Raw genomic sequence first — 16,602 nt, 5'->3', positions numbered from 1 at the left:
CGTATAGACCTAGGCTACATGTCAGATTTTTTTCTCAAAGTCAAACCATATCTGCCCTGCCCGGCAACAGAGAGAGGACCTGTTTGATATGTTTGCTTAAGGAGAGCTAATCACAGCCAATCTCCCAGACTCCCATCTGCTTCTATTACATAATTCCCAGCACAAGGTATGTGTATGTGTGTGTGCTTGTGTGTGTGTCTGTATGTGTTTGTGTTTAATCCTTCCATGAGTCTCTGAGGCTTGGATTTTAAACTTGTTAAAATCAGTAACATAGTCAAACCCTTTTTACCAGCAGTGACGTCATCGGTAATGTCATCAGGGGGTTGGAACTTAGAAGTGAAGCCATCCTGGAGTCTACACACTTCTTCTCTCTGTCATCTTTGTGAGAATGTGTGTTTTCATACACAACAATGTTTGCGTACGGTGTGTGTGTGTGCACGTGTGTCTGTTATTGTGTGTTATCATGTTATTTTGGGGGATTGTGTGTCGCTCTGTACACAAGCCATGCTTTATTAACAGTACCATATTTATACAAAAATAAATCTATACGTAAAATGTGACTCAAATGGTAAGGTGAACAGTGACACAGTTCATAACATGATGCTCAGTCTGGTCTGGTTGGGACCTGTTTGAGTCTGGCTGAGAGGGTGCAGTCCAGACTGAGTTAGCCAGACTGGTTCTGCGGTAAAGCTCAGAGATGTAGGGTAGATTGGATTCCTTTGAGTCCAGTGGTGTAAATGAGGGGGAACCCCTCAGGTTGTCCTGTGTGACTCAGTTGGAAGAGCATGGTGTTTGCAATGCCATAGTTGTGGGTTCAATTCCCATGGGGGACCAGTAAGAAAATGTATGCATTCACTGCTGTAAGTTGTTCTACTGTGTACAAGAGTGTCTGATAAACGACTTGAGCTGTAACCCTTGAACCTGGGCTCCTATCCAAGGTTCAACTAGCCTGGAAGCCCTATATGGGCTTCCCCAGTCAGTACCATGCCCACCACTGGTTGGGTGTGGTGCCTGACCCTGGGTTGAGATACTGTTTAAACCTGGTGTTAGAATGCATAACATTTGCTGCTTGATTTCAGCAGTTGTTCTCATTGCTATAGAGCAGGTTTTCCCAAAGTCGGTCCTGGGGCCCCCCTGGGTGCGGTTTTTGCCTTAGCACTACACAGCTGATTCAAATAATCAAAGCTTGATGATGAGTTGGTTATTTGAATCAGCTGTATAGTGAAACGGCAAAAACCAAAACGTGCACCCAGGGGGGCCCCAGAAACCAAAACATGCACCCAGGGGGGCCCCAGAAACCAAAACGTGCTCCCAGGGGGGCCCCAGAAACCAAAACGTGCTCCCAGGGGGGCCCCAGAAACCAAAACGTGCACCCAGGGGGGCCCCAGAAACCAAAACGTGCACCCAGGGGGGCCCCAGAAACGAGTTAGGGAAACCCTGCTATGGAGTATCACAGTACGAGTCATAATACCTATAACACCTAGAGGTCAAACAGGGGAATGGTTCCAATTGTTTTTCTACCATACATTTCCCCATAGGAGTTTTTAGAAATACTTTAAATAAGGGCTGTGTTTCATGTAAGATTTGATAAGCGTGTAAATCTCTATAGACAAGGTGAATTCTATCCATATATTTAACTGTATTTCTTGCCCAAAAATGAAATTGTAATTAGTTGTTAATTTGGCTATCATAAAGAACTACACATGCATTGATGATGTGGACGAGACTGCCCAATTGAGCTAAATGTAGTAAGGAATAAATTGGCTAATTTCTTTAAATGGACAATTCTGTGAACTGTCTGGTGCAATTTTTAAATTGACTCAATACCTGTTAGCAAAGGTGTCAGCTAGAGATGACACAAATTTGGCTTGGTGCAGGAGATTGCATGGATTTGCTGTTTTTTGATGCTAATTTGCATTATAGAATCTGAGAGTAAATAGAGACTAATTGGTAAAATTCCCCTTGTACGAGATGAACATTTACATGTCACGCCAGGGTAAGCCTACATGAAACAAAGCCCTAATTTGAAGTGTTTCTAACATCTCCTATGGGAAAACTTTATGGGAGAAAAACGATTGGAACCATTTCCCTGTTTGAACTCTAGGTTTTATGGGTATTATGACACCTCCACTGTGGGTCTCTATGTACATTGCTTCCAGTCACTTTCATAGTGTAAAGAAGGTGTAGACAGGGTCAGAAGAACCCAAACAGGTCAGAACCCAGCCCAGTGTGTGTGTGTGTGTGTGTGTGTGTGTGTGTGTGTGTGTGTGTGTGTGTGTGAGCCAGTGTCTCTCAGCTACAGGCCAGTGACATACATCTCCATCCCGTCGTTGAAGGTGAAGATGGTGGTGGTGCTGGCACTGTTGGCCCCCTGTTTCACATCGCTGATGGTCTCATAGAAGTTCTCCCCCCCAGGCAAGGCCCTAGATGGAGGGGCCGGGGGGCATGCTGGAGGTCCCTGGGGGCATGGGGCCTCTGGAGACGATGCTCCCTGCTGAGGAGGCTTCTTCCTGGGCCTTAGTGTAGCGTTCGCCCCCAGCGCACCGTTATTGGTTCCGGCCCACTCATGTTTCCGGTGGGAGTCGATAGTGGCGTACGCCGGGTCCGACTCGGCCACCACACAGGGGGGGCAGGACCTGTCGCCGACGGGCTCGTAGCAGGGCTCCTCATGGGATCGGGCCTGGCCACCCTGGATCCCCCGACCGCCACCCCATGCCCCGTTCCCTCCTGCTCCTCCTCCCCTACCTCCTCCATTCTTCCCCCCAGAGCAGTGGTTGCGGGGGAGGGTCTTGGCTGCGCTGTGGTCTGGGGAAGGTTTCTTCTTCTGTGGTTTACACACGGTGGAGTAGGTGTCTGTGATCTGAAGATGAGACAGAGAGAGGGAGAGACACTTAGCTATCACATATAGTACAACTGTTGATGTTGTGGCTACACACATCTTACACATGCAGACTTGTTCAACAGGGAGAAGGCTATAATACAGCTTAAACAGTCTCACTTACGGTACATGGAAATAAAGGACAATATGACCGACCACAATGATTTACTTAAGTTTAGTAATTTATTGTCCTAAATTGTCTTTTTTTATTATACATGCAGTGCATTCGGAAAGTATTTAGACCCCTTGAATTTTTTCCACATTTTGTTACGTTACAGCCTTATTCTAAAAATGGACTAAATAGTTGTGTTCCTAATCAATCTACACACAATACTCCCATAATGACAAAGCAACTGTATCTATAAAAAAACTGAAATATCACATTTACATAAGTATTCAGAACCTTTACTCAGTGCTTTGTTGAAGCACCTTTGGCAGCGATTACAGCCTCCAGTCTTCTTGGGTATGACGCTACAAGCTTGGCACACCTGTATCTTGGGAGTTTTTTCCATTCTTCTCTGCAGATCCTCTCAAGCTCTTTCAGGTTGGATGGGGAGCATCGCTGCACAGCTATTTTCAGGTCTATCCAGAGATGTTCGATTGGGTTCAAGTCCGGGCTCTGGCTGGGCCACTCAAGAGACTTGTCCCGAAGCCCCTCTTGTGTTGTCTTGGCTGTGTGCTTAGGGTCATTGTCCTGTTGGAAGGTGACCCTTCGCCCCAGTCTTAGGTCCTGAGCTCTCTATAGAAGGTTTTCATCAAGGATCTCCCTGTACTTTGCTCCGTTCACCTGTCCCTCGATCCTGACTATTCACACAGATGCTGCCGCTGAAAAACATCCCCACAGCATGATGCTGCCACCACCATGCTTCTCTGTAGGGATGGTGCCAGGTTTGATCAATTGAAACAGGATTCACCTGATCTAAATTCAGAGTCTCATAGCAAAGGGTCTGAATACTTAAGTAAATAAGGTATTTCTGTTTCTTATTTGTAATAAATTTGCACACATTTCTATAAAAAAAATGTTTGCTTGTTATTATGGGGTATTGTGTGTAGATTGATGAATAAAGCTGTAACGTAACAAAAAGTGGAAAAAGTGAATGGGTCTGAATACTTATTTTGCACGCCCAATTTTTCAGTTTTTGATTTGTTAAAAAAGTTTGAAATATCCAATAAATGTCGTTCCACTTCATAATTGTGTCCCACTGTTGTTGATTCTTCACAAAAAAATACAGTTTTCTATCTTTATGTTTGAAGCCTGAAATGTGGCAAAAGGTCGCAAAGTTCAAGGGGGCCGAATACTTTCGCAAGGCACTGTAGGTAAAGAGAGAGATATGGAGAACGATAGGTAAAGAGAGAGTGAGCTGTTTGCTCAGCAAGCATTTCTCATGAGCAGTAGAGCAGAGGTGCCAGTCCGGGTGTGAACATGGAAGACACCCATGACCATATCCCCAAATCCTTTGGGACACTTCTCTCCTAATAAAACTATGACACAGGAATGCCATGGAGGTCACAACGTCAGTTAAATGAAATGCCTCTGCAAGGTTCTACACATGCCATTTTGTTGTGAAAATGTTAAAGACTTAAGAGCTCTAGTAGTTACACTCACTCACTCACTCACTCACTCAATCACAATCAAACTCTCACTCACTCACTCACTCAATCACAATCAAACTCTCACTCACTCACTCGCTCACTTACTCACTCACAATCAAACTCTCACTCACACACTCACTCACAATCAAACTCTCACTCACTCACTCACTCACTCACTCACTCACTCACTCACTCACTCACTCACTCACTCACTCACTCACTCATTGAGAAGCATGTTTTAGTGTTTTGGCTGGCATACAGATCCCTGACACACACCATTCTATTTTCTCCACTTCTTGTCCGGGCTGACTGTGGTGAAATGTAACTGGTTTATCCTGTGGTTAGGTAACTCTGCCACTCAACCCAGCCACAGCACACAGCAGGCTGATAACACAGTTTACTCTAGCTTATCCTGCCTGGGAAAAATGGGTCAGGTTACTGCACTGTGCAAGTAGTGTCAACACATATACACACAGGCCTTGCATACTTTAGGTGCAGGCTGACACACAGACAGACAGACAGTCACGAGGGCAATAAAAACCTCACCATATCATCAAAGGCACCAAGCCTGCTGTACGTTTCACATGTAGAATACTAGTGTTGAATTGAGCATACAGTGCATTCGGAAAGTATTCAGACCTCTTGACTTTTTCAGCCTTTTTCAGCCTTATTTTTTTTAAATTCACCTTTACTTAACCAGGTAGGCTAGTTGAGAACAAGTTCTCATTTACAACTGCGACCTGGCCAAGATAATGCAAAGCAATGCGTCACAAACAACAACACAGAGTTACACATGGAATAAACAAATATACAGTCAATAATACAATAGAAAAAGTCTATATACAGTGTGCGCAAATGAGGTAGGATATGGGAGGTAAGGCAATAAATAGGCCATAGTGGCAAAATAATTACAATATAGCAATTAAACACTGGAGTGATAGATGTGCAGAAGATGAGTGTGCAAGTAGAGATACTGAGGTTCAAAATAAAATAAATAAATAACAGTATGGGGATAAGGTAGTTGGATGGGCTATTTACAGATGGGCTGTGTACAGGTGCAGTGATCTGTGAGATGCTCTGACCGCTGGTGCTTAAAGCTAGTGAGGGAGATATGAGTCTCCAGCTTCAGTGATTTTTGCAGTTCGTTCCGGTCATTGGCAGAGAACTGGAAGGGAAGGAGGAATTGGCTTTGGGGGTGACCAGTGAAATATACCTGCTGGAGCACATGCCAAGGGTAGGTGCTGCTCTGGTGACCAGTGAGCTGAGACAAGGCGGGGCTTTACCTAGCAAAGACTTATAGATGACCTGGAGCCAGTGGGTTTGGCGACGAATATGAAGCGAGGGCCAGCCAACGAGAGCATACAGGTCTGTGGTGGGTAGTATATGGGGCTTTGGTGAAAAAACGGATGGCACTGTGATAGACTGCATCCAATTTGCTGAGTAGAATGTTGGAGGCTATTTTGTAAACGACATCGCCGAAGTCAAGGTTTGGTAGGATAGTCAGTTTATGAGGGTATGTTTGGCAGCATGAGTGAAGGAGGCTTTGTTCCGATTCTAGATTTAATTTTGGATTGGAGATGCTTAATGTGAGTCTGGAAGGAGAGTTTACAGTCTAACCAGACACCTAGGTATTTGTAGTTGTCCACATATTCTAAGTCAGAACCGTCCAAAGTAGTGATGCTGGACGTGCGGGCAGGTGTGGGCAGCAATCGGTTGAAGAGCATACATTTAGTTTTACTTGCATTTAAGAGCAGTTGGAGGCCACGGAAGGAGAGTTGTATGGCATTGAAGCTCGTCTGGAGGTTGGTTAACACAGTGTCCAAAGAAGGGCCAGATGTATACAGAATGGTGTCGCCTGCGTAGAGTTGGATCAGAGAATCACCAGCAGCAAGAGCGACATCATTGATGTATACAGAGAAAAGAGTCGGCCCAAGAATTGAACCCTGTGGCACCCCCATAGAGACTGCCAGAGGTCCGGACAACAGGCCCTCCGATTTGACACACTGAACTCTGTCTGAGAAGTAGTTGGTGAACCAGGTGAGGCAGTCATTTGAGAAACCCAAGGCTGTTGAGTCTGCCGATAAGAATGTGGTGATTGACAGAGTCGAAAGCCTTGGCCAGGTCAATGAATACGGCTGCACAGTATTGTCTCTTATCGATGGCGGTTATGATGTCGTTTAGGACCTTGAGCGTGGCTGAGGTGCACCCATGGCCAGCTCTGAAACCAGATTGCATAGTGGAGAAGGTACGGTGGGATTCGAAATAGTCGGTGATCTGTTTGTTAACTTGTCTTTCTAAGATTTTAGAAAGGCAGGGCAAGATGGATATAGGTCTATAACAGTTTGGGTCTAGAGTGTCTCCCCCTTTGAAGAGGGGGATGACCGCGGCAGCTTTCCAATCTTTGGGGATCTCAGACGACACATAAGAGAGGTTGAACAGGCTAGTAATAGGGGTTGCAACAATTTCGGCAGATAATTTTTAGAAAGAGAGGGTCATTTTGGAGCTCTGTCTGGATTTGGGTGAAGGAGAAATGGGGAGGCTTGGGCAAGTTGCTGTGGGGGGTGCAGGGCTGTTTACCGGGGTAGGGGTAGCCAGGTGGAAAGCATGGCCAGCTGTAGAAAAATGCTTATTGAAATTCTCAATTATCGCGGATCTATCAGTGGTGACAGTGTTTCCTAACCTCAGTAGAGGAGGTGCTCTTATTCTCCATGGACTTCACAGTGTCCCAGAAATGTTGTTTGTGCTACAGGATACAAATTTCTGTTTGAAAAGGCTAGCCTTAGCTTTCCTAACTTCCCTGAAAAGTTGCATATCACGGGGGGCTATTTGATGCTAATGCAGTGTGCCACAGGATGTTTTTGTGCTGGTCAAGGGTATTCAGGTCTGGAGTGAACCAAGGGCTATATTTGTTCCTGGTTCTACATTTTTGAATGGGGCATGCTTATTTAAGATGGTGAGAAAAACATTTTTTTTTTAAATACTTAGTTTTTATTGTAGGAACACAAAGAAAGTACAAATAAAGTCAAATAAAAGAACAACAAAAAAAGATCTGTCAGTTACAGTGCTCTTCATACTTTCTTCATCATATTAGTTACATTGACATCTTTGAATTAGACCTTTTCCAAGTACGAAACCCATTTTCCCAGTATTCTTGACCTCTCTCCTGTTGAGTTCTTAAAGCAAAGGTCATATGCTCCATGTGGTGTATTTCTTCTACAATGTCTATCCATTGTGTCACTGTGGGAGGGTCTTTTTGTAGCCATTTCCTAGTGATAGCCTTTTTACTGGCTGCCAGTAGGACCTTCAAGAGGTACTTTTCTCTATTGTGTAAGTTATCAGATATTTCACCCATGTACAAAGAAATGAATGTTTGTTCTCTGTCAAATTCCATAATTTTTCCAATGTTAGATCTAATTTCTCCCCAGTAAGTTTTGATTGCGGGGCAAGTCCAAAAGATATGAGAGTGGTCCGCCCTCAATAGACCGCATTCTCTCCAACAAGGGTGTAGTGATTTCAGTCTAGGTGGTATGAAGAAACGTATTACATTCTTCCAACAGAATTCTCTCCATGACCTTGAGTTGGTGGAGCTTTGTTGAGTCTCTAAGATGTTCAACCATGTTTCATCAGTTATTTCAATGTTAAGTTCCTCCTCCCATTTCTTTTTAATATAGTTTGTAGAATGTTTCTTTGAGGATTGAATACCCAAGTAGAGATTTGAAATAGTTTTTTTGTTACTCCCCAAGTTGTATGCGTTAGTGAAAACTTGGATTAATTTTGGAGGTGCTCGAGGGTCAATCACTTTTATCTCCCTTAAGAAATAGTGTCAAACTATTAGGTATCTGTAAAAATCTTGTTTATCCAAGCCATGTTTTTTACTTAGGTCCTGGAAGTTATCTAGGTTCACATTCCTTATAATTGTACTGAATGATGTGATGCCTTTCTGCGTCCATTGTTTAAACCTGCTGTCCTGAGTTGCAGGGATGAAGCTGGGGTCGTATGTGGGCCAACTGAGCAGTTTGATCTCTCTGTCTAAATTATTTTGCTTAACTACCCTAAACCATGTCTTCAGAGAGAAATTAATCCACCGATTTTGTCTATTGTATATTTCTTTTACCATGTCCTTATTTCCCAAAACTGACTGTATGGGTCAGTATCTCTGTCAAAGTAGTCTCCATGTCTTGCCATTTGGATTCGTATTCTGAATTGCACCAACACACCAGAGGTCTCAATTGGGCTGACACATAATAATCTTTTAGGTTTAGTAAGGCCATACCCCCACAGTATTTTGGTAACTGTAATGTTGTATATCTAGTTCTTGGTCTCTTACTGTTCCGTTTATCCCATTCCCTAAACTGTTTAGGCGTGATTTCTATGGGCAGTGATTGGAACAAATACAGTAACCTTGGAAGGATGTTCATTTTGATTGTTTCAATTCTACTACTAAGATCTAAGGGAAGGGAATTCCACCTGTCTAGGTCATCATATATTTTCTTGTTAATGTGATCGGAATTCATGCAATAAAGTTTGGGTGTATCTTTTGGTAAATTTACTCCCAGATATTTAACGAATGAAAAGGTCCAGGTGAAGTTATACCTACTCTTCAGCTCTTCCTGTGGGGTATAATTATATACTAGGGCTTGGGTCTTGTGTACGTTAAGCACATACCCTGAATATGTTCCAAATGTTTGTAAAACATCCATCAATCTACACTTGAGCCTGGGTCTTTAAGGAATAACAGAATGTCATCAGCATACATGCATATCTTATGTTCACTGCCTCTTATTGTTATTTCCTCTAAGGTTGGGTCCTGTCTTATTGCCTGTGCTAATGGTTGGAGGTACAAGGTGAAGAGTGTAGGTGAAAGACTACAGCCTTGTCTTGGCCTTCGCTCTAATTTTATTGTTATTCCTGTCTTATTGCCTGTGCTAATGGTTGGAGGTTGAAAGACTACAGCCTTGGTCTAATTTTATTGTTATTCCCTCTAAGGTTGGGTCCTGTCTTATTGCCTGTGCTAATGGTTGGAGGTACAAGGAGAAGAGCGTGGGTGAAAGATTACAGCCTTGTCTTGTCCCTCGCTCTAATTTTATTGTTATTCCCTCTAAGGTTGGGCCCTGTCTTATTGCCTGTGCTAATGGTTGGAGGTACAAGGAGAAGAGCGTGGGTGAAAGATTACAGCCTTGTCTTGTCCCTCACTCTAATTTTATCGTTATTCCCTCTAAGGTTGGGTCCTGTCTTATTGCCTGTGCTAATGGTTGGAGGTACAAGGAGAAGGAGAAGAGTCTTATTGCCTGTACTAATGGTTCTAGGTACAAGGAGAAGAGTGTAGGTGAAAGACTACAGCCTTGTCATGTCCCTCGCTCTAATTTTATCGTTATTCCCTCTAAGGTTGGGTCCTGTCTTATTGCCTGTACTAATGGTTCTAGGTACAAGGAGAAGAGCGTGGGTGATAGACTACAGCCTTGTCTTGCCCCTCGCTCTAATTTTATCGTTCGTGTCAAATGTCCATTTATCTTTATTCTAGCGGTCGGACATGAATACAGTGTTTTGATGCACTGTATCACTTCTTTGTTGAAACCAAATCTTTCCATAACTTGGAATAGCTAATCCCATCCCACTGAATCAAATGCTTGTTCTGCATCTAGGCTGATTAATATTGCACTGGTCTTATTCTGAGTAATGTGGTCCATGACATGTAGTGTTCTCCTTATATTGTCCTGTGTCTGCCTATTTTGTATGAAACCAGTTTGATCTCCATCAATCAATTCTGGGATTATGTTCTCCATTCTTTTGGCTATTATTGATGCATTTAGTTTATAATCTGTGTTAAGAATTGCGATAGGTCTATATGAACTGCATTCTTTCTTATCTTTACCCTCTTCTGGGATTACTGATATGATGGCCTCTCTCCATGATGGTGGGAGACCCCCCCCCCTCAGAGTCTTAAGTAGAGGTGCTAATTGTTCTCTGAAGGTCTTGAACCAATCTGAAGGGAAGCCATCAGTGCCTGGAGACTTGTTGACTTTTTTTTGAGATATTTCTTCGGTGGATATTTCTAAAGTTAGTCTATCATTTTGCTCTGTCCCAATTGAGGGGACATCAAGTGAGTTCAAAAAGTGCTCTATTGTCTGTGCATCTGCCTTCTCTGGTTGCTTGTACAGATTTGTGTAATATGATTCAAATGCATTCTGTATTTCATCTAATTTGCATGTGATCTGTTTTTGTTTTGGGGCCTTTTATTTTGAAAATTGTATTCTGTGCTTGTTGTTTCCTGAGTCTCCATGCTAGTAATTTGGTTGCCTTTGAGCCTGCTTCATAATATCGTTGTTTCAGGAACCTAAGCTATTTCTTTACTTCTTCTCTATAAATCTGGTCAATTTCCTGTTTTACCTTTTGAATGTCTCGTAATATAAGAGGGTCTTTGTATTGACTATGAGATCGTTCTAAGTTTCTTAGGGTTTCCTGTAATTTAAGCAGTTTCTGTGCTTTAATCTTTTTCTTGAGAGATGATGTGGCTATGATCTTTCCTCTAATAACCGCCGTAGTTGCATCCCACAATATAGCAGGAGATACTTCCCCGTTATCATTATTCTCCAGATAGATATTCAATTCTGTCTTTATTGATTCCTTGAATGCTGGATCATTCAGTCTGCTTGTATTAAGTCTCCATATAGTATTTCTTGGTTTGCTATCAAGGTGTAGAGTGAGGTAAACTCCATTATGATCTGATAAGTCGCTCTGCCTGATCCTACAGTCCTTAAGCCTGTGTCTATCTGCACTGTACATAAAAACGTAGTCTAACCTGGAGTATTCAGTGTGGTGGGCTGAGTAAAAAGTAGTCTAACCTGGATTATTCAGTGTGGCGGGCTGAGTAATAAGTATATTCCTTATCGGTCCTGTGGGTGTCACGCCATACATCGAACAGTCCTAGATCCTGCAGTATCCTATTGATCTTTTTGGCAACTAGGCTCATTTTCCTATTTTGGTTTGTGCTGTCCAATTTTGAGTTTAGAATTGTGTTAAAGTCCCCTCCACAGATAAGAGTGCCAGAGGTTTCTGTGGCTGTTAAATCAAACACCTTCCTGTAGAAGACCATGTCACTCCCTGGGGGGGTGTATACATTAAATAATGTAACTTCCTTGTTATCCAGTTTACATTTAACAAGTATAAATCTACCCTCCTTGTCTTTTATTTCTGACATAAACTCAAAATTAACTTAATTTGGGATCAAGATTGCAACTCCCCTTCTACCCATTTTGTAAGAAGAAAAAAAAGTGTTCCTACATCCCATTTTCTTGAGTTTCTCGTGTTCAGGTGTGGATAAGTGAGTTCCTCGTGTTCAGGTGTGGATAAGTGAGTTCCTCGTGTTCAGGTATGGATAAGTGAGTTTCTCGTGTTCAGGTGTGGATAAGTGAGTTCCTCGTGTTCAGGTGTGGATAAGTGAGTTCCTCGTGTTCAGGTGTGGATAAGTGAGTTTCTCGTGTTCAGGTGTGGATAAGTGAGTTCCTCGTGTTCAGGTGTGGATAAGTGAGTTTCTCGTGTTCAGGTGTGGATAAGTGAGTTTCTCGTGTTCAGGTGTGGATAAGTGAGTTCCTCGTGTTCAGGTGTGGATAAGTGAGTTTCTCGTGTTCAGGTGTGGATAAGTGAGTTTCTCGTGTTCAGGTGTGGATAAGTGAGTTCCTCGTGTTCAGGTGTGGATAAGTGAGTTTCTCGTGTTCAGGTGTGGATAAGTGAGTTTCTCGTGTTCAGGTGTGGATAAGTGAGTTTCTCGTGTTCAGGTGTGGATAAGGAGTTTCTCGTGTTCAGGTGTGGATAAGTGAGTTTCTCGTGTTCAGGTGTGGATAAGTGAGTTTCTCGTGTTCAGGTGTGGATAAGTGAGTTTCTCGTGTTCAGGTGTGGATAAGTGAGTTTCTCGTGTTCAGGTGTGGATAAGTGAGTTTCCTGACAGAATAGTATGTCAACTCTCTACCGTTTCATCTTTGCTATTACCTTACTTCTCTTGATGTCACTCCCCAATCCGTTTACATTGAGACTTATTACTTTACTTCTCTTGATGTCACTCCCCAAAACGTTTACATTGAGACTTATTACTTTACTTCTCTTGATGTCACTCTCCAATCTGTTTACATTGAGACTTATTACTTTACTTATCTTGATGTCACTCCCCAATCCGTTTACATTGAGAATTATTACTTTACTTCTCTTGATGTCACTCCCCAATCCGTTTACATTGAGACTTATTACTTTACTTCTCTTGATGTCACTCTCCAATCCGTTTACATTGAGTCTTATTACTTTACTTCTCTTGATGTCACTCTCCAATCCGTTTACATTGAGACTTATTACTTTACTTCTCTTGATGTCACTCCCCAATCCGTTTACATTGAGACTTATTACTTTACTTCTCTTGATGTCACTCTCCAATCCGTTTACATTGAGACTTATTACTTTACTTCTCTTGATGTCACTCCCCAATCCGTTTACATTGAGATTTATGACTTTATATTCCCGATGATGCATCGATATAAATAAAAAACCCTGTGCACCATATCTGCATGCTTATCATGAACCTAAAAATTAACGACAAATCAAGAACGATAATAAGAGAAAAGCACTTTTAAAGAATAACCAGGCATCCTCTACTGACGGAATGAGGCCAATATCCTTCCAGGATACCCGGCCAGGTCGATTAGAAAGGCCAGCTCACTGAAGTGTTTTAGGGAGCGTTTGACAGAGATGAGGGGTGGTCTGTACTTAAAATGGATTAAGTAAATTTTTTCCCCTCATCAACCTACACACAATATCCCATAATGACAAAACAAAAACAAGTTTTCAGAAATGTTTGCAAATGTATAAAAACACCAAAATCAGAACTACATTATTTACATAAATATTCAAACCCTTTACTATGAGACTCGAAATTGAGCTCAGGTGCATCCTGTTTCCATTGATCATCCTTGAGATGTTCCTACAACTTGATTGGAGTCCACCTGTTGTAAATTCAAATGATTGGACATGATTTGGAAAGACACATACCTGTCTATATAAGGTCTCACAGATGACAGTGCATGTCAGAGCAAAAACCAAGCGATGAGGTCAAAGTAATTGTCTGTAGAGCTCCAAAACAGGATTGTGTCGAGGCACAGATCTGGGGAAGGGTACCAAAACATTTCTGCAGCACTGAAGGTCCCCAAGAACACAGTGGCCTCCAACATTCTTAAATGGAAGAAGTTTGAAACCACCAAGACTCTTCCTAGTGCTGGCCACCCGGCCAAACTGAGCAATCAGGGGAGAAGGGCCTTGGTCAGGGAGGTGACCAAGAACCAGATGGTCACTCTGATAGAGCAGATGTGTTGTTACCTACCCTTACCACCTGGGGGCGGCCTGTCAGGAAGTCCAGGATCCAGTTGCAGAGGGAGGTGTTGAGTCCCAGGGTCCTTAGCTTAGTGATGAGCTTTGAGGGCACTATGGTGTTGAATGCTGAGATGTAGTCAGTGAATAGCATTCTCACATAGGTGTTTCTTTTGTCCAGATGTGAAAGGGCAGTGTGGAGTGCAATAGAGATTGCATCATCTGTGTATCTGTTGGGGCGGTATGCAAATTGGAGTGGGTCTAGGGTTTCTGGGATAATGGTGTTGATATGAGCCATGACCAGCCTTTCAAAGCACTTCATGGCTACAGACATGAGTGCTACGGGTCGGTAGTCATTTAGGCAGGTTACCTTGGTGTTCTTGGGCACAGGGACTATGGTGGTCTGCTTGAAACATGTTGGTGTTACAGACTTGGTCAGGGACAGGTGAAAATGTCAGTGAAGACACTTGCCAGTTGGTCAGCGCATGCTCGGAGTACACGTCCTGGTAATCCGGTGAAGCATGGTGGTGGCAGCATCATGCTGTGGGAATGTTTTTCAGCGGCAGCGTCTGGGAGACTAGTCAGGATCGAGGATTATAAAGAGCTAAGTAATAAAGAGATATTTGATGAAAACCTGCTCCAGAGCGCTCAGGACTTTAGACTGGGGCGAAGGTTCACCTTCCAACAGGTCAATGAACCTAAGCACACAGCACAGCCAAGACAACACAAGAGTGGCTTCGGAACAAGTCTCTGAATGTCCTTGAGTGGCCCAGCTAGAGCCCGGACTTGAACCTGATCGAACATCTCTGGAGAGACCTGAAAATGGCTGTATAGCGATGCTACCCTTCCAACCTGACAGAGCTTGAGAGGATCTGCAGAGAAGAATGGGAGAAACTCCCCCAAATACAGGTGTGCCAAGCTTGTAACGTCATACCCAAGAAGACTGGATGCTGTAATTGTTGCCAATGGTGCTTCAACAAAGTACTGTGTAAAGGGTCTGAATACTTATGTAAATGTGATATTTCAGTTTTTTTTTAAATACATTTGCTAACATTTCTAAAAACCTGTTTTCCTTTCTCATTACAGGGTGTAGATTGATGAGGGGTAAAACACTATTTAATACATTTTAGAATAAGGCTGTAACGTAACAAAATGTGGAAAAAGTGAAGGGGTCTGAATATTTTCCGAATGCACTGTATATTTTTTATACTCTGAAAAACCTCATACAAGAGAAGATTAACAAAAAGAGTTCCTCTTTTCATAAGATTCAACATGAAATCTCTCTCTCGTCTCTCGTTCACTGTCTTTCTCTATCTCTCTCTCTTCCTGACAGACTTCGAGCCACACGTATATACCCTGCCCCCACAAATCTGTGGTGATCTTTTTTGATAAACAAAGACCCTACCGTGCGCTGTGTGTGGGCTCTGTGCAGTCATTCTGTATGTGTATGTTTGTGTGTGTGCGTGTGTGTGTGAATGTGTGCATGCACATGCGCTCAGCAGCGTTTTCAGCAGAGGAAGGAAGTGGAAGTCACAAGACGATGGGGGTTTCAGAACTTCAGTTGTTGAGGAAGCTTGTACGGTATTTTTTTATGTTTTTTTAATGCTCCTCCTACTCTTATCCTTGTCTCTAAGATACTGTTCATATGTCTGCTCTCTGTGTGTGACAGAACTATTAACTTGGTATCAAAACTAATTTTGAGATATCTTAAATATTGTATTTCTGTTATTTTGTGGATATCAGAAAATACGTAGTGAGTTTCAGAATGTTTTGTCTGCATTATGTATGTTAGGGGGTAAGACCCAGTTTGGGAGATCTGATTGGTTGAGAGCAGGCCAGCGCCTACCAAAGGCAAGTAGAGGAGTGGAGGAGCGAGAGGAGAGGGAGGAGTGGTGGAGCGAGAGAAGAAGGAGGAGTGGAGGGTTGTGGTGGAAATTCAACTGACACACTCCGGAGTATACTAGGGTGTGTCTGAACAACAGAGAGAACTCAGAGTGAACAAGAACATTATTAAAGAGAAAAAGGGATTAATAACTGTTCATTTTGTTTCATAGATGATTTTATAGCTAATATATTCAAACTACGCAAGAAGAAAATACATGAAAGAGGGATTAAGGGGAAAGACAGAGATAAACAGTAAGAGACAAAGAGAGTGAAAGATTTAGTGATTGAGGGAGAAAAAGGGAGAGAAACCACTTAAACTCTGCTCACAGCCACACATCAACAGGAGGCAGTGGCTCAAACCTGTCTTATACCCAGAGACAAGGAGTTAACCAGCTCATCAGCTGTTTCTTCCTGACTCGGGAGCTAAACTACAGCCTGGTCACAAGTAGCCTGCTTCTGCTGCACTCTCCTCATAACATCCTGTACACTATGTATGGACAGAGGATGACTCAGTGTCTTCCTGTTACATTCAGTTTAACAGAGGCAGGGGGATGTTAAATGTCAATAAAGTCTATATATGTGGAAACCTAAAAGAAGGAAATGAAAACGATCTGGAAATAAATGGAAAAACGTGCAATACGGACTCCCCTGGGGGACATTTGTAGATGACCTATGTTACCCATTCAGAAAAATAGTTTAAGTCAAGTTAGAACCTGTCTATTTAGGTGAACATGAAAGAACGTGGCCCTCCGAGTTTAATCCTGAACCCCACCCTGAAGCTAAAACAGTCAACACAAACTAACAATCCCCAGACCACTGGTCACTCCCTTAAGACACGGACACAAGGGCAGCGTTTGCTGGACGAGAGTACATAGAACCTCTGAACACATTGCCAGTCA

The 16,602-nt window shown here is 42.8% G+C and overlaps 1 protein-coding gene across 2 annotated transcripts in view; it reads right to left on the bottom strand.

The window, feature by feature from the left end:
- Positions 1 to 1,196: 1,196 nt before the first annotated feature.
- The window catches only part of LOC112223411, a 98,215-nt gene continuing 82,809 nt past the window's right edge, over positions 1,197 to 16,602 (bottom strand). For both annotated transcript variants that reach the window (XM_042304064.1, XM_024386416.2), the window contains one exon: positions 1,197 to 2,860. In XM_042304064.1, the coding sequence (XP_042159998.1) occupies positions 2,297 to 2,860 (564 nt within the window). In that variant the 3' untranslated portion in view covers positions 1,197 to 2,296. The remainder of the gene's footprint in view (positions 2,861 to 16,602) is intronic.

This window comes from Oncorhynchus tshawytscha, linkage group LG22, assembly GCF_018296145.1.
Source record: "Oncorhynchus tshawytscha isolate Ot180627B linkage group LG22, Otsh_v2.0, whole genome shotgun sequence".
In the NCBI taxonomy this organism is placed as follows: Eukaryota; Metazoa; Chordata; class Actinopteri; order Salmoniformes; family Salmonidae; genus Oncorhynchus; species Oncorhynchus tshawytscha.
This window is presented reverse-complemented; position numbering and strand designations above follow the sequence as displayed.